The sequence below is a fragment of the Drosophila arizonae genome, chromosome 4, assembly GCF_054131065.1.
Source record: "Drosophila arizonae isolate 15081-1271.41 chromosome 4, UAZ_ARI_1.0, whole genome shotgun sequence".
NCBI lineage: Eukaryota > Metazoa > Arthropoda > Insecta > Diptera > Drosophilidae > Drosophila > Drosophila arizonae.
In genome coordinates, this window is record NC_142924.1 from 3,770,461 (window position 1) to 3,789,187 (window position 18,727).

The 18,727-nt window shown below is 41.0% G+C and overlaps 1 protein-coding gene across 1 annotated transcript in view; it reads right to left on the reverse strand.

The window, feature by feature from the left end:
* Nucleotides 1-2,086: 2,086 nt before the first annotated feature.
* The window catches only part of Tie (Tie-like receptor tyrosine kinase), a 29,863-nt gene continuing 13,222 nt past the window's right edge, over nt 2,087-18,727 (reverse strand). The window contains 4 exon segments of the mRNA XM_018008021.2: nt 2,087-3,031; nt 3,093-3,510; nt 3,575-3,768; nt 3,841-6,216. Of these exon segments, the coding sequence (XP_017863510.2) occupies nt 2,721-3,031; nt 3,093-3,510; nt 3,575-3,768; nt 3,841-6,216 (3,299 nt within the window). The 3' untranslated portion in view covers nt 2,087-2,720.

Here is an 18,727-nt window from a genome sequence, read left to right on the forward strand (position 1 = left end):
AACTAACTAACTAGCTGCTGTTGACGCTGCACGAATCTCCACAGTTTTTTTTTTTTTTTTTTTTTTTTTTCAACGGGGGTCAGCGCAAATCAATTTAATAAGACAGACAGGCCAGACCAACTTTCGTTTTTTTTTTTTTTTTGTTGCCAAACAGCCCTCGGCCGTGACTTTAACTGTACAGTTAGCGCCTCTCGCTCAACTCTAATTGAACTGCAGTGGCTCAGCCAGCGGCTATTACACTATTAGAGCCACTTTTCTGCACTTTATTGTTATGGCTCTATCTCTATCGTGGCGGGGGCAGCGTGAAAATCATAAATAATAGACGCTTTTGTTGCCACTTGAGGATTTGCTTCACACTTTCTTAGCACAGCGGCTGCATTTTATTTCTCTTTTCACGCAATGCGTTTCGAGCCTACGCACATTGTAGTATTTATGAGCATTAAATCGTATTACCGCATCGCTGGCGTTTTATTTTATTGCAGCGTCATCAATCAGCAGCAAAAAACTCACTTGATAAACTTTTTTCATATACCTCTAAAACGAAAAAAAAAAAAAAAAAAAAAAAAAAAAAACTTTTCCGCTGTGCCATAAAATGCAAAGAGCATGGCTAATTTGCGAATTGCCGTCAAGCATTGTAATATAGTTGTTGTCTAGCTACTTTTAACGACCAAATTGCCAGCAGTCATAGCTGTTATCCCTTGATTGATGTTCCAGCAGCGACTTCATTTGCTGCTGCTCCTCCTCAGTTCCTCAATTGTGTGGCAATGAGGGAAATGGCCAGGTGCTCTGCTTATGCAGGTGAGCCTTTATAATTCGAATCGAACAGCTCATTAATATGCTGCCTAAATGCATAGCGTTTGGCTAATTATGCATAAAGTCTAGCTGAGAATAAGCTTGGCTCTGATGCGTGAAACATCTTCCGGTTTAATCAGGCTTCAAGGTGACTGATCAACGATTGATGGCTTAAATTTTTAGATGCTTACTTATTCTTCTTCTACATTGACTTGAGCTTATGTTAATACAAAAATATATTTAAACTTGTTTTTACATAGTTATTTACTTTAGTTCAGCTGCTTAACGGACCAAGTTCACAAGAACCAGTTCCAACTGGAACATGTTGCCGTTGCCAGCTGCCTGCAATTAGTTCTGGCACTTTAGTCCAAATAGGTGGCAGCCCTATTGGCTAGAAAGCTGTGCTGCCAGCTTGCCAAAAAAAGCTGAGATAAAGTTTACCTTTCACCGATTTCTGTTTTTATAGCAACAAAAGCTCTCAGGTGAAAACTTTAGGTATATGTTGAAGTATTTTTAAGATCTTGTGCAGATCGAAACTGACCTAATGATAATTTAAATGAAGATTTAATGACACATGCATATATTTATTTGAGTTCGTCGATTTCAAAATAATATATCCATCTAAATGGTGATATTATATCTTCAGATTCGAGGAACTTAAGTATTAATATTCATTTTAGTCACATTCAGAATTGCAATATAGTTTTCTACTCGTAAGACTCATAGGTTTTGATTGGCATTTAAAAATCATAATTTAAAAATTTAATCGATTTTGATATTTTCAGTTAATATATATAAAATGAATAAAATAGATTTCGAATAAAATAGATTTAAGAGCGATATGAGCTATAATCCAATTTCAAGCAATTAAATTTTCATAAAAATTTAATTGTTTCTAATCGTCTGATAATTATTTACGACCTAGGATTGTCATAAAAGAGTGAGATATGGTTTTACACTCGTCACTCAATGGAATATAATCCTTCATTCAATCAATCATTTAATTTAACACACAACTGTTCATTAAGCCAGTGGGTCCACCAATTATATAAGAACAGATTAACTAATCAACATTTATACAACTGCCTATTCAGTCAATTTAGCAATCAGTTGGAAAGACAACAGTCAGTCAGTTCATCAATCAATTAGTCAATCAGTCTGTTCGAAAGACAAGAGATCATTCATACCATAAATCAATCCATAGAAAAACAACCTGTAATTCAATCAATCAATTAGATTACCTACTTAGTCTGTCAATCAAAAAATCAATATTTCATATTAAAAGTCTCTTCAATTGGTGTAGATATTAATTATATTTTGTGTTTAATTAATTTATTTGTACAATTATATATTTCTATACATATATTCATATATATATTTTCGTTTATATATATGTCGATAACAATAATATCAACTCCTACATTACATACGAATCATTTGTTGCAAACTAAGATCTGGTGTGCTACATTGTGTGGTGCAGTTAACTCGACTAAGGCTACGATTACGTAATGCGGCTCAACTTGGGGGAAAATGAATTTGTTGTTTAGATATAGACTAGAAGAACTAAGTGACTAATATCAACTAAGCACAAGTAGCGCCATTTAATTAAACATAGATCCTAAATCATAAAATAAACTGTGCATATCAAATATTTAGAACATATATACAAACGATCGAGAGAAAGAAAGAGAGAGAGGGAGAGATAGATCTCAATCGATATAGAGGGAAAGATAGAGAATACAAATAATACTGCTCGACAAGCACGCTAATTTCGAAATGGAGGACAGTTACGTAGAGGTGTGGCATGTGTGTGTGTGTGAGTGTGTGTGAATGAGCCTGATGTACATATATTAGTTGGTGGGCAATGGCGACGTGGTGTGCAGGTGGATGCTGATGGAGGTTTGGTGGTTGGGGTGGTTCAGTCAACGTCATATCTCGCACTCGAATTCCGAGATGCGATGGTTGAAGTAGACAACGCCATGCTCGAGATCCTCACTGAAGCCGCTCACATCCATATAGTCGGAGGCGGCGGAATCGTCCTCCACCCACTTGTGCAGCGAGCGGGTGATTTCCAGGCGCGACTGTGCGAACGAGGGCCGCATGTGCGGCTCCTTGTGCCAGCAGCGGGACATCAGATTGTAGAACTCGTGCCGGCTCTCCTTTGGCAGCTCCGGGCGCAGACCCTGCGGCACACGGCGGATGACCTCACGGCCCGTCAGGTGAGAGTAGGGCGTCGAGCCTGAAGGAACAGCAGAAGGGGATTAGTATATACTCTCTTGTTATATAGAATCGCTTCCTACCCAGTGTGGCAATCTCCCAGAGGACAATGCCAAAGGCCCAGATGTCCGTCTCGGTGGTGAACATGTGAAACTGTAAACTCTCCGGCGCCATCCAGCGTATGGGCAGTGCATGCCGCTTGCCAATCGTGTCATGGCCATGATGCTTCTTCTCGGACGACGTCTGGTCCTTGGAGCAGCCGCCGCCGTGCTGGCCATGCTGGCCAAAGGTCTGCTGCCAGTGCTGCAGTATGTAGCGACTGCCAAAGTCGAATTTGAATTTGTGCGCATTGCTGCGCAGGATGTCGTTCGCCGCATTCTTCTCCTGCTCCTTGCGCATGCGCTCCGCGTCCAGATCAATGGACATGCCAAAATCACAAATCTTGCACATGCCATTGTGATCGAGCAGGACATTGCGCGCAGCCAGATCACGATGGACAATCTGGGAATGAGATGAAGCAGGGGTCAGTGATGGATTCTCTCGAAGAGTTGGGAGCCAAGCTTACCCTATGCCCGGCTATGTACTCCATGCCACAGGCAATATCCAAAGCAAAGCCCGCCAGAGTGCGCGGCGAGAGCGGCGCCAGGCTGCGTCCACCCGGCACCGAGGCGGGCAGAATATTCGTGGCACTGCGCGCGGCACGCAGCAGCGAGAGCAGACGTCCGCGCATCGCATACTCCATGATCAGCATGTGGGGCTCTGCGAGGGGAATGCGAATAAAAGAGGATTCAGTTTCAGATTGCATACATCATCTGCAATGCCAACACTTACCGCTCTCCACGCAGGCGCCCAGCAGTGTGACCACGTTCTGGTGGGAGCCCAGCTTGCGCATGATGTTGGCCTCGTCCTTGAGGCTCACCTGGGCGCTGCAGGCGCGTATCGTCTTGACGGCCACGATTCGTGTGGCTCCGAAATGTCCACTCAGATCATCGGCCTCCGCCTTCCACACCTGGCCAAAGTTGCCCTCGCCCAGCAGACTCTTCAAGCGGATGTTGCTGCGGTCGAACTCCTGGTACTCGCTGGCCAAGGACGATTTGTCCTCGTAGCGATTGTGATTGGCATCGCGCTGTTGCTGCAACTGTTGCTGCTGCTGCTGCTGCTGCTGCAACTGTTGCTGCTGTTGCTGTTGATGCTGCTGATGATCGACCTCATCTTCGTCCAGCTCCAGCTGATACTTTGAGTCCACCTTCTTAACCGGACTTATGGGCTGCTGATCTGTGATGCACACATCGAAGACGTCGTCCGCCTTGGAGCGCCGTCGCACCACATAGTTGCGCACCATGTACATGACAATGGCCACCAGTGGCACCACGCCCACCGCCACCAGCACCAGTGTGACCAGATTCATGCGCCTCATCTCCATGCTCACATCGCGCTCCTCTGCAATGGCCGTCGAGCTAATGTCCGAGGCAGCCACTGAGGAAGAGGAAGAGGAAGAGGAAGAGGATGAGGAAGAGGACTCCACCACTCCAATGAAAACATTGCCAGCCTGTGCTTTCGCCGGACTGGCCGGACTTGGGGTGGTGCGCGGATTGACAGTGGAGCGCACAGATGTCAGCACTGTGGTGCGCAATATCTTCGAGTTCGAGCTGGAGTCAGTGGTGGGTGCGTACTGAGTGGTGCGCGGTGTCGCCTCGCAGTTGGCGGTGCTGTTGCAGAAGATGATCAAATTATTCTGATCCTCGATGTTGATCTCCTGCGTGAGCGAGGGACCCAGGGCGCGCAGTCGCTCCTTGTCCTCCTCGATGATGGTCATGTGCTTGGCCGACAGTGTGGTTGTGGTGGCAGCCGTGGTGGTTGTCACTGGACTGCTGGTGGTTGTCGTGGTGCTCGTTGTGGTGCTTCTCGTTGTGGGTGGTGCAGTGCTTGTCGTTGTGGTGCTAGTAGTCGTTGTTGTGGTGCTTGGCCTTCTAGTTGTACTCGGTGGCTCAGTTGTGGTTGTGGTGGTAGTGGTGCTGGTGCTGGTGCTGGTGCTGGTGCTTGTCGTGCTCGTCGTACTCGTTGTGCTGCTGGTGGTGCTAGTGCTGCTTGTGCTCGTGGTGCTTGCCTCTGGCTGCACTTCAGGCGCCACCTGCCCCACCGTTGTCTCCTCCTCAGCGCTCAGCACTGTGATGATGAGTGGTGTGGAGGCGGACTGTGGCTTGGCAACCACTCGACGCACCGCCACGGGCTCCGCCTCAGTCGACTTCTGCTCCACTGAGCTCTCAGCCAAGCCAGCTGTGGGTCGCCCAGAGCCCACATAGCGAGTTCTGCTAATGGCTGGTGGTGCAGCCGTTGGTGCAATACCACGCTCCCGCATGTGATATTTATAGCGGCTGCGACTGCGCTCCACAGCTGTGAGAGGGCGCCGCGTAGAGACGGTGGGTTTCACTGTGGACTCTGTGGTTGGTTCCGGTGTGGTGGTGCTCGTGGTGGTGGTGCTGCTGCTGCTCGGACTCACAGAGATCTCAAGCACGCGTGGATGCTCGTCATCGCCCACAGCTGGGGTGATGGTCAGAGCGCCCGGCTTGATGGGCGGCAGCTTGGAGCCAAAGTAAAGATACGGCTGCAGCTCTCCATCCTCCTCATCCTCATCGTCCTCCTCCGGCTGCGGCTGCTCCAGCGTGGGCACCGGCTTGCCACGCCCACGCTGCTTCACCGCACCGTCCGCTATATGGTTGAGCGTATCGTTCTGCTCCTTGGCCACCACAAAGAGGCCATGCGACGACTCATCGCTGAAGAGGATCTCATTGGTGTCCCTTTCGCCAGCAGCCAGCGCCGCCTTGCTGGGCGCACGCAGCACCACCGAGCCGTTGTTGCCGTTGCTGTTGCCGCTGCCGGCCATGGCCATGCGCGTGAAGTTGGCGCATTGCCGCATGCAGCTGGCGGTGGTGCGGCGGGTGAAGTTCTTGGTGCAGTTGCGTATGCAGACGGAGCGCGGATCGCTGGGCGCCTTCGAGGTGCTCTCCACGGCAGCCGATGGCGAGGTGGCACTGCGTCCGGTCGTCCCGATGCGATTGCGAAAATTGCCCCGATTCAGGGCGGTGCGACGGGCAGCCAAGACGTTCAGCAGCTTGCGTTCTCGCTCCAGCGCCGAGCTCTGTGTGGCAATCGAAGGGCGATTGCTGCCAGTGGGCCGGTAAGTGGTTGGCTTCTCGGCAACCACATCTGCAAATGTACAAGAGTCGAGTGGTTAGCAAAGCGGCACAGCGAGTATGCTAAAGAGCGGCGTATACTTGATGCCAGAATCGTGACACGTATTGGAAAAGCAAATCGCGTTTGGGAAAAATAAACAGCGCCAAGTCAACAGAAAACTCGTTTCGAATCGATTGCCAACTTGACAACTGGCCAACAACAATGGAGCTAAACGGCGCGCTGCTAAATACCCTAGACACAACGAAAACTAATCGGATTATATAAGTGAAGCCAACTAGAGCTGGAGTCGATGCTCGTAGAACCAACCTGAGCTGGAAATCTAGTTCATGTCTCTAGCAGAGCATCGGCTCGTTGATCAATTGGAAATCTATAAACTTGAACTGGCCTAGCTTGGGCATTAACAAAATTTCGACTAAATTTCAACTGGTTCACAATGCGTTTCTCTTGACATGTTTGGCCCCCGGTGGGGCAGCTGGTGAGCCAGTGCTTGAGTAATTAGTTGGCCACAAATTGTTGGATTGCCCCTCGGGCGAAACAGCTGTCCATTGTATGCATTGCACACATTTGGACAAATGCTGAGGCGGCTGCTGCTGCTGCTGATGCTGCTGCTGCTGCTGCTGCTGCGGCTGCTTGGTACATGAATCATTGGGGCGATTATCAGGCGGCGGTTTGCGCAATTGTTTAATTTTCGCGTTGCCATTAAAACTGCCAAAACGACTCGCAAGCTCACAGCGCAGCCAACAGTGTTAACAAACAAATTGTTGTTGCTGTTGCTGTTGCCGTTGTTGTTATTGTTGCTGTTGTTGTTGCTGTTTTTCACAAGCATTTAGTTCATTGGCTTGCAGTTTAGGCCAAGGTTAGGCCTGGCATCTCAAGCGCGGCGCAGCGACTAGAACCAGCGACAAAAGTTAAGCCGCATTGCCGGCGCCGTCGCAGTCCCCGTCGCCTTTCGGCCAAGTCTTGTATTTTCGGTTAACGTTTTATGGGGGGACTCGAGCCTCGAGCTGGCTGCTCCATTGAGTGCGCCTCCATGGCTGCCCATTTCACAGTATTGCTTTGGAGCATGGTGCGGCCCATTTGGGCGTCTCGTCACGTCGCGTCGCTGCCTTCAACAGAACCAACAACAACAACAACAATAAAAGCAACAAATACAAAATAAAACTGCCATTTTTGCTCTGTGTTGCGAGACGCAGGCGTTGCTGGTGTGCCTATTTAATGAATTAAAGAAAAATACCCTACCTCAAGCAGTATGCTTAAAGAGAATCTGTAGAGTTAGCAGATGGGTTGGAATATTGAGGGAGATCTAGGCGAGTAAATAACGTCAGTAAGACACAGAGACAGATAAATAAAGAAATAAAAACTTATTAAAAGGGAGGAACAGAACTAGAATGGGTCCGGTACGGTAAGGTACAGCAATCAGAGATATGAAGAGGGTAAAGACATAGTACTTAAGGAGAGAATGAAGAGTAAGTAAGTAAAATAGACTAGGCAACATAAATAAAGAGGAAGAGAGAGGAGAGAGCGAGAGAAACAGAAATTTAGATAGAGCGAGACGGTAAGAGAGTGGGAGAGAGAGATAGGGCGAGAGAGGAAGAGAGAGACAGTTATAAAGAAGAAGAGACAGATAGAGAAAGATAAAGATTGAGATCGTGTGAGTGAGAGTGAGAGTGAGAGAGAAGAAAGAGTCCAACTCTAACAAAAATCAGAAAGTAAATTAGTTGAGTTTTTCTAAATTATATACATAACATATATTAAATATTATATACAAATAAGAAAATTTAACAAGAATAAAGTTTCCATAAAAAATTCTAATGTATTAAGTAAAGACAAGTAGGGTAGCAATTAATATAAATGCAGTAGAGATTGACTATAGGGATATAAAAGACGAGAGACTGAGTAGAAATAGAGTAGACATATGTATATACCCATAATCATTTTAAATCAAAGACACTTAGTCGAGATAGGGCTTCTTCCCAGAGTTAGAAATAGAGTACTTAAGGAGCATATCCGTATAAAAGGTAGACTTTAAGTAAGACACTAATGTAGACTAGAGTCGACTGTGTTCGTACTTAATGGAGAGTAATCAAAAGTCGCCGACTGTGCTCAATTTGATGTATTTGTTTTAGTAGTGATTGCTTTGCTGGTAGTGGTGCGGTTGCGCGGTGGTGTATTTGTCGGTATTTCTCGTGGTGCAGTCAGACAATCGTCAATCCACTTGGCCGCGCAACTTCTTTGGCATTAGCTATGCTATTGTTGCTGTTGTTGTCGCCGCCGCTGCTGCTGCTGCTAGCATTGTCTCTGCTGCGCAGTCTCTGCCTCTGCTGCTTGGCATGCGCTGTGGAATTTTAATTTGAATTTGGCCAAAAGACACGATTTTGTTTTTGGGCAGCGGCTGCACGAAGCAGCGAACCAAAACGAGCAAGCGAACCGACCAGCAAAATGGTCAACAAAGCGCAAAAGCCAAAACTCAAACAGAATTCGTTTTTGGTAAAAAAAAAAAGCACAGACAAATTCTAAGCAGCTTAGCCAAGTCAAGTGCTTACATAATGCCAAAAAAAAACAACAACAATATATAGAGAGCGGTATATTAAATCCCATGACTAATGCCAATATTTACTTAGACTTGCGGGCAGGCAAAAAAAAAAAAAAAATTATTTTTTGGCTGTTGATGTGAAATTTAATTGCTGGCAATTTGGCACAATGGGCGAGCATTCAGTTAAGACCGGGTTCTACATCTGCTCATGGACAATGCCACAAGGCTCCCACGAATCGGCCTTTGGCTGCCTCAAGCCAATGCTTGATGGCAGAATAAAAGTCAAGTTTTAATTGCGAATTACGCGAAACCAGCAATTGAATGCGAGACTGAGTGCTCATTATATGACTATATATATAGATATATTATATATAATATATAAACTTATATATATATATAGGTACAATTGCTTGTCGCTTGAATGAATCGCATGTCTTTTCTTTAGAACTCTTAATTAGAAATAAATTACAAACACGAGTGGGCTGCCGTTTGTTCTACCAGTTGGCTAATTGACAACCTGACGAACTGACAAACTGACTGCTAAAATTGCAAACACAATAACAACACACACACACACACACACACACACACACACGCTTGTGCATTAGCAGAGACAATTGCTGTGTTTGCCTAAAATTTTGTAGCTATTTAATGGTGTCATATTAAATATTATGAAATGGCATGCAGCAAGTGGAAGACATACAAACGCTTATCTATATGTATGTATATGTATATATTCATATGACACACATATCAATCATACGCAACGTTGCACATGGCAAAACAAATTGAAGAGTGGCTCGCATTTGGCCCACAATTTGGCAACTTTACATAAGCATCAAAAGTCAACTGAAGCTAGCACAAATATAAATCCATAAATAAATTTCGTATGTTAGATATCTAAGACTTCGAAGATAAAGAGACAAGGCAATGGAAAATTTGTAAAAAATATTTTATAAATAATTAAGCTCAAGAACTCTGAAATTTTTCAAACTGTAAATTAAGCATTGACAGTCGAGTAATTTAGTCACAGCTTAATACAAACAAACGATTTATCAAATTGAAATGAACATTGAAAAAATATATAATATATAATAAAATATTTTAATCTGACAATTTCAGCTTTTGCCCATTGAAATTAGTTCAATTAAAAAACTAAAATGGTAGATAATACATTTCTCTCTTATACAAATACACAATATGGTACTTTTATACATTTCAACAAATAAAAATTTGCGCTTATCTAGCTTTCACTGTGCAGGAAAATTCATTGTTCTACAGTAGAATTAATTAAGTTTTAACAATTTTCGCTTAGCACAATGGCAATAATCTATACTAATTCACTCTCAGCATTGTTTGCAAATGTCTAAAATTACATTTGATTAGCTTTGCATGGATTGCTAAACTATATATCTTTTTTATATAAGCCTGTCTATGCTAGACTATAGTCTATGAAGTGAATAGCGTTCATTTAATGCCTGACTTCCACGCCTTGGCCCTGAAAGCTAACCCAGCTCTTTATGAGCTAAAACTGTTTTGAAGCTACATGTGGCTTTAGATGCAGAGCAAAACAAATGTGACTAATTGTGAATCATTTCCGCCACACACACACACATGCACACATTTAATGTGTTCAGGTTGCAGAAATATAATTCAATAAAAGCAAAAATTGAGCAAAACTTTCATTAATTCATTTGCGCTAATTCATGTGGCGACTGCCGCAGCTCCAATTCCCGCTTCATCTTCGGCTTCACTTTTGCTTTCTTGCCTTGCAGCCCGCTCATAAATACAATTTTTAAATGCCGCCTTGGCCAAAGCGAAACTTTCTCTGCGCGCTTTCGTTGCAGTTTACTCGCTGCTTGCTTTGGATTGCAATTTCTTTTATACCCAGCAATCAGTGAGTGTGTGAGGGGTTTATGAGGCAGGTCAGGGTAAAAGATATGCGTACATAAATCTAAATATATTAATTTTCAGCGTGTTGACATGGTTCTATGGCTTAAGCTCTTCAAATCAACTTCTTCTGCAGCTAGATATTTTGTGCTCTCAAAGTGATTTATTGTTAATTTTGAAATGAATCGAAATAGCTATAAATATACTTTTATGATAGCAGCTCTTAGCATAACATAAGCTATTTAAAAATAGATAAACTTATGTCGAGTCACAAAATCTTTATGTCCACGTATGTCTCTTACTATGCAGAACTTTTTGTTTAATCTAAAATAAAATGTTTGCCAGACTCTTTTCAATATTCCAGCAAGCAATACAAAGATTTTCAAAGAAATTACAATAGATATATTTCTATCGAATGAAGCTTGTATAAAATAGATGTATGTATATTACGGAATGAAGCTTTTATGATGCGTAGGCCTCAGAGGTCATGCTTAACTTTAGGCTAGTTTTATTATTAAATAAGTAAAGGTTTATTTGCCATTTACAGGGTATACGCAAAGCTGTTTCTCTATAGCTCTAATTTCTCTTCAAGCGCTGCACCCTACAGCGTATCGCTGCCTTGCCCGTCCGCCCGCCATTCACTGCAGCTGCTGCTTCGTCTTCGTGTTCGTGTTCGTCTTTCTCTTCAACTTCATCTACGTCTTCGCCGATCACTTGAGTTGCAGCTCCGGCTTTGGTCATGTTCATGGCATTAACTCGTTTTGCTGGCCGTCGCCGACGCCGCAATGCACACGACACGTTTTGGTTGGGGCGATCGAAAGCATTTCTAATGTGAAATCGAAACATGCAACAAAATGCCAAAAGCAGCTAAAACTGAACAGGCCCAGCGAGCGATCGAAAGAGAGAGAGAGGGAGAGATATGGAGAGTGGGAGTAGTCGGCGCTGCAGTGAAGCAACTGCAGCAGCGCCACTGCCAAAGTTGACAGTTCATGTGCGTGACATTTCGCTAAAGAAGGAGTTAAAGTGGAGCTGGTTGGGCCTAGTTGCTGCCACTAGGTGCAGCTGAATGCAGGAAATACAACAGCTGCCGTGGCAGACGTGAGAAAGCTAGAGAAATGCCAAAGGTACAATAAAAAAACAAAATGCAACTAAAAGACGTTGCGGATGTCAATGCGGAAATCGAGCAAAGCTTACAAAAAATAGCGTTGTCGTGAAATGCCAACTAATGGCGTTTCCAACTGTTTCCTGGTTGCCAGTCAAAGCCGTGGCCCTTATAGCCCAAAATTGACCCAACTGACATAAAATAAAATAACAAAAAAACTCTCAAATTAAACCAAACTGCTCCACAAAAACCGACCTCTAAATCAAATGGGTGCGTTTTATATACGCGATCAGCCGAGTGAAGAGGAGTATATTGGCTTTTTGAAGTTCAGCTGATAAACTTGAAGAACAGAGTTAATAGAGGTCTATACGTTCTCGGTCTATCATATGAGGCTTGTTTATATTGTACTCGATTTCCTATTTAGTTTGAGACATCCTTTATGGACCATGACTTCATCATCAGATTATATGAGCATACATACAACAGGCGTGGCATATTGATAAGCCTTTAAGTCTTTCACAATACAAAACTCGATTGAATATGCAATTAGTGCTCGTGTATGTTGTCAATTGATAAAATCTGAAAGCTAGAGCTGAATTCAAATGTGGAATACAGTTCATATGTTATTTATAACTATATGAATGAAAATTACTTTCATGCTACTCAAGGCTGCATGAGCAGAGAATCCATTTAAGAAAAGGAAGACATCACTACTAGAAACACTGGTCGATTGGCATATTGAATGATATATGTTTAATATCCATAGCAAAGTCATAGAACTAATTTATTGCTTAAAATAAATGCATGCCCTGTTTAGCATTCGAAATCATTTGTTTAAAGCAAGACAACATTTTAATCGCAGTCGCGTCGCCCACGCGTTTAACACTTACCGCTTCAGTGATTTAAAGGTTTGGTGCATAAGCATTAAGCTTCTAACCATAAGAATGAATGCTGAGCATATGGGATATCAGAGAAATTATAGCTAGTCGAGTAATAACAGATCCTAGCCAACAAACTGCCTATCTATCTATATCTATCTACCCATTTATCTTTATATTTATTTTTATACCCCATTGAAAATGGAAAATCAGGTTATAATGGTTTTGTTGAAAAGTATGTAACAGACAGAAGGAGGCGTGGCAGACCCCATTGCATTTGAATGTTATAATTACGATCTGAAAGTTTAATAAATATACCACCCACCGAGTGTCATATCATTCAGCTTCTGTCATGCAGTCTCAACGCATTTAGTTTCTGCCATAAATTCGCTAGAAGATCTAAGCTAAGAGCATTTATATTTCTGTGAATAATATTATGTTTTCTATTTCGTGAGCAATGAGGATAAAGTTTTCCACAAGCTTCATAGTATTCAGTCTTTGACATTGATGTACCTTACATCGAGTCTCGTAGCATTCAGCTTTTGTCATGCAGCAGCGTTCACTCTAGTTTTTGCCACATTCAATAGAAGAGTTGGCCCACAGTTTCAGAGGCATTCATGGGGCATTCTTTATTTTCTGAATGAGCAAATTATGCTCAATATTTGCACAAGTTTTATTAATGCACTTTCCATCGAGTGTCGCAGCATTCAGCTTTTGTCAGGCAGCTGCCTTAACTCAAGTTTCAAGCAAATATGATCAATATTCATATATTCATATTTATATTCATATGTCATAGATATCGATAAATAATGATCGAAGTATATAAATAGCTATCGATAAACAGTTATCAAAATCTATAAATAGTTATCGATAAACAGTTATCGAGGAGTGTCGTAGCATTCAGCTTTTGTCATGCAGCTGTCCCAACTCAAGTTTCAAGTACCTACCCATATATCTATCCATTCATCTATCCATCTCTCTATCTATCTTTATCGTACTTCTACAAATTTGGCAGATTTACCATCTCCCTCAACTAATACCATTTGGCATTTTCATTTTCTATTGAACGAGTATTATGCAGTCTAGCAGCTCCAACCAACAAGTTCTTACTTGCGTTTTAATGCGCTTTTAATTTTTTGTTCGTCTGACAGACAATATATGTTAAATGTGAGCAGCAAATAACAAATGCAGCATTGGATAATTGCAAAGTATTTATTCGTAATTTTTTTCGAGCTTTGTATTTTTTTTTTTTTTTTTTTTTTGTTTTTTTTTGGTGGCATTGTGCCCGGGTTTGAGGCTTCCGTTTATTTGTTTTGGCTTTGGCTTTGGCTTTACGAATTCAGTGCGAGTCGCTTGGCTCGGTCTGAAAAGTATTCAATAGTCGAAGTTGTTGTTGCTGGCGTTTGTTGTTGTGCATTGAGGCGTTGCAAATGGCTGCGGGGCGTGTCACATGCTCGTCATCAGCAGCAACATCAGCAGCGGCAACAGCTTCGAGCAGCAGCAGCAGCAGCAGCAACTCTCGCATCACCAGCTTGTTGCACAGCTTTACGCAATAAAAACAGAAATGTTGTTGTTGCTTTTTGTGTAGCCCTTTCGGCCGCGACCCGCGTGCAGCTTGAGCATCATTAGTTAGCCATTTGCTTTCTTTTGTGGCCCCCCTAGACAAACTAAATCATGTAAGCTGCTAGCTTACATAAGCCTTTGGGTCAGCTGCGTTTAATTAATCACAGTCAAACGAAAAAAGAGAAAAACAAAAAAAGATATAAAGCAAAAAAAAATTTTTTTTGGAAAAATTGACCCAAGTCGATGACAAAAGTTCAATAAACTGCTCGTTAGTTTGTTCGTTTGATTAGCCGCATTTTGCAACGCTAGCTAATGAAAATGAAATTATAAACATTTTATGTAAACAACTAACAGCAAAGAAACAAAAACCGAATGCCAAAGCAAAATAGCGCAAAACAAGCGAAACACAAAACAAAAAATCACGAAAAAATCGCAAACAGTTTTTTTAATAGCCGCTGCGAACCGCACACAAATTACGCGTTTCATTTCCTTTTCCTTTAACAACAACAGCAAATACAACAGCAGCAGCAACGACAACAACCACAAAAATAATAATTTTAAATGCGCTTTTAAACCAATGAAAAAGCAAAGGCAGGCAAACGCAAGGGAAAAGCCAAATCGCCAAAAAAAAAGGTTGTTTTCCGAAAAACTCTTGGAAAGTTTTAACATCAAATCAAACATGAACTTTCCCTCCAGCCAAGCTAGACCTAAACTCATTTCCAATCTGTAAAGTCAACAACAAATAAAATAATATTATTATTGCATATTTGTTTCTTGACAGCTGGCAAACATCATCAACAACAACAACAGCAGCAACAACAAGCAATACGTAACCCGGCAGTGGCTGCCAGAGATGCTCAAAACAAATATTTACCCAATTACGTAGTGGGGGAGGGGCTGGGCATGAGGCGGCTGTGTAGGGCTTAGAGTGTAAATCATTTTAGCTAGTACTTCAAGCACGTAATGTGCAGCAGCAACAGCAACAGCAACAACAGCAACAGTAGCAGCAGCAACAACTGCAATCATGTAGCGGGTATTATCAGCTTGTCACGAAATATGTTACGTATTGTATGTGACTTTGGGTATTGAATGAGAATAATAAAAGCTGTGTATATAAATACATAAATAAATATAAATTAAATACATATATTATATACATGGTTAAAGCATACTATATAAACTAGCTGGCAGATATATAGAGGATATACCCAGCCCACTAACTCTCATTCAGTTTTCAATTTTACTCTTAAAAAATTAAATAATCCCTCGTCTGGTTTCTAGTCTACGTTAACCCGCAGCAAGGCAACAAATACAAATTATAAATTTATTTTCACTTCATTAAAAAATAAATAAATTAAACATGAATAGTATATATAAAAAAATAAAAAAATAAATTAATAAAAAAAAAAATTTTTTATTTTTAAATAATTTTGTTATTAGGATTTCTATTTTATATTACAGGCTTATATTTTTATTTTTACTATATAACTGTTATAATTCTATACATAAAATAATATACGATTAAGTTGATATATTAATTAGATGATATATAAAATATTAAACAGTCTTCCACACATTTATTTCTATTTCTATTTATTTATATAAGTCATCTATCTGACCTCCCACTACATTTTACACTTTATATTTGCAAAGAGGGTATTTCTATCTTTAGTAATCCCTAGCCAGACAGTTCTCTTTTTTTTTTTTTTTTTGCTGATTTTTTTTTTGCTCGCTCTTTTGTTTTTGAGTAATGGCCGAAAACAATGAATCATAAGCAGACAAACACTAAAACACACACGCTGTGTATAATTAAGCATGCATGTGTGAGCTTGTGTTTGTGCTTAGCTACACCCAGTTAAGTGCAGCAGAAAAGTAACAAAAAAAAAAAAAAGGAGAGAAACACACAGCCTCAGCTATGCGAGCATACGAGTCGTATGAGTTGCATGTGGCAGAACGCCCACATTGCGCATACGCCAGGCTGTGCGAACGAGCGAGAGCTGCAGTTGCAGCAGACGCCGCTGCTCTGCACATAGGCTGCACTTGGCTTAGCCTAGTTGGTCGACTGACTGCAGCATGTTGTGGCTTTTTATGTTGACTTTTTGTTCGATTCGGCGCTCCTCTGCTCGACTGCGCTGCTGGGGCTGACTGAGGCTGGCTGATAAATGTGTCGGATTACGCAATGAACGCACATGACGGACGAGCAGCAGGTAACAGGTAACAGGTAACAATAATGAGCAAACAGACAGCCACAGCCAAGAGTCAAGAGCCAACAGCCAGCAAATAGAGAGGCTGTGCGCGAGAGCGAGAAGATAACACCAAATATTGATATTTATGTATGTTGAGGATGTATTTCTTTTTTGTGCTGGCCATCGAGTAGCCAAGCGACACCTACAAAAGACCTGAAGAACTGCATTTCGTAACAAAGCGGCGCTTCCCAGCAGACACAATAAAATTCAAAAAAAGAAACCTCAAAAATGCGCATTCATTGTTGCGGGGCTGCGAGGGGATTAGGAAGTTGGTCTTAGCACTCAAAGATTTGAACGCGCATACATTAAAAAAAAAAAACCGAACAGAAACAACAAGAAATAATCAAAATGCACTAAACTTTTTGTTTAGTTGGCTCCACCAACCTGTTTATGTAAGCCCCAATGTGAGTGGGTAACACAATCCAAATCGTAATCAAAACGAAAAAAAAGAGCCCACAGTTTGGCTCATGAATAAACATACATAAATTTATAATTTTAATTTGAAAAAAAAAAAATAACAAAAATATATATATACACTGTAGCCCTGTCTGAGACGAGAGTATAATAGTTGACCATAACGGTATGTAACGCTCAGCAGATGAGCTTTAATCGTTTATCTAATCGTGATTAGCATAGGGACATGAAATATTTTGTTTAGCCAATTTCATTTCTCTCTGTTGTGGGAAAGTGTTGTCGCTGTGGGGGAGACTATAAATTAATCATTTCGCTGGCATTGCAAGCCAATAACTGTTGATAACTTTGTAAAAGCCTTGCGAATTTAAAATTTTGAAAAATATCGAAAATCCAATGACTCATTTATTGACAGCTTTTAGGCAAAAGACATAATACTTGACAAGCATTTTAGCTACTTAATATTTTTATGAATATTTTGACAAGGTAGTTAGTTCTTATATATAAACCAATTATAGGTTTTCTAAAATAAATATATAATACAAACTGAACTAGAGATTGTATTAAAAATCGTTCTGAAACTTTTTACGACAACTCTTTACTTCATACAGGGTATCTCCTAGTCACGCACTGTTCGCTTGCAGCACTCATAATTGTATTCATTCTCTGGGTTTTTACTTTAGTTGAATGATAATGCGGGCCTTGGCAACTAGGCCTAACTGGCTAAGCCCAGCCAGCCAAGTTGAAGCTGGCCAGAAAAGACTCAAGCAGCCAGCAAAGACAATTGACATTTGACGCCCACACACGCTGTGCTGTGAGGCTAACGAATAATTGTTAAGAAAGAGAAAAAAAAAAAAATAACGAACTACTCAATAGAAATAACATTTAACGATGCTATATATATATATTTTTTTTTTATGTGAACGCCATGGACAAAGCCTGACTTGCAACAGACCGTCGCATGGAAAGGAAGGCTATTTGCAGCATGCCGAAGCCATTGAGGCAAACAATTTGTTTGGACTAAATAAACAAGAAAAACTAAATTCGAGTTGGACTTTAAACAAGATCAACAAAGGAGAAGTCATGGATATAAGAGTTGTTAATAAATATATAAATAGATATATGGAGCGATGGACTTGAGGAATGAATAACTTGAATTGCATAATTGTGTGTAAAAATGTTTGAAGATGGCTTTCAATTTAGATAAATTAATAGATAAAATAAAACATAAAATTTCAAGAGCGAGATAGAGAGAGCAAGATGTAATAAATAGATTATATAGATAGTTAGTCATAAAAAGAAAAAGATGGGAGTAGATTCAAATAAGAATTGAGAAAGTTAAATTTGTAAACGAAGATAGAGATATAGATATCGATATATAGACATAGATGAATTGTTAAGAAAAGATGCTAAATTATATACCCAATACTATATACAGATATATGAATAGTAGATAGAAGAACAGTTTTTAGATAAACAGTTAAACTTATGTAAGTTTCTATGAACTTTTCAGCTCAACTCTTATATCGACTTTCTACAGCAATTATATCCATCAATGTTATTTGCAAGCTTTTAAGGTGTATACAGTGTCACTAAGACATATGAATTGATAGATAAACAAACCTACTTGACCACAACTCCTGTCCATCTATACAGAATCATAAATATATTGAACCATTTCATTGAACCCATTTCATTCCATTTGAAAAGGTGAAAAGATACAGATAAATCAACAATCTAGATATGTATATACATGGATTATCTATAACTGAAGCTAAATATATATGTATAGCAAACTGAATTTGATCATAAATCAATATATAGATTAAATAAATAACCCTAGCTGTCTCTAAAGAGCTAAAGGTTTATGAATATGGCTCAGCCCATATAGACACTATAT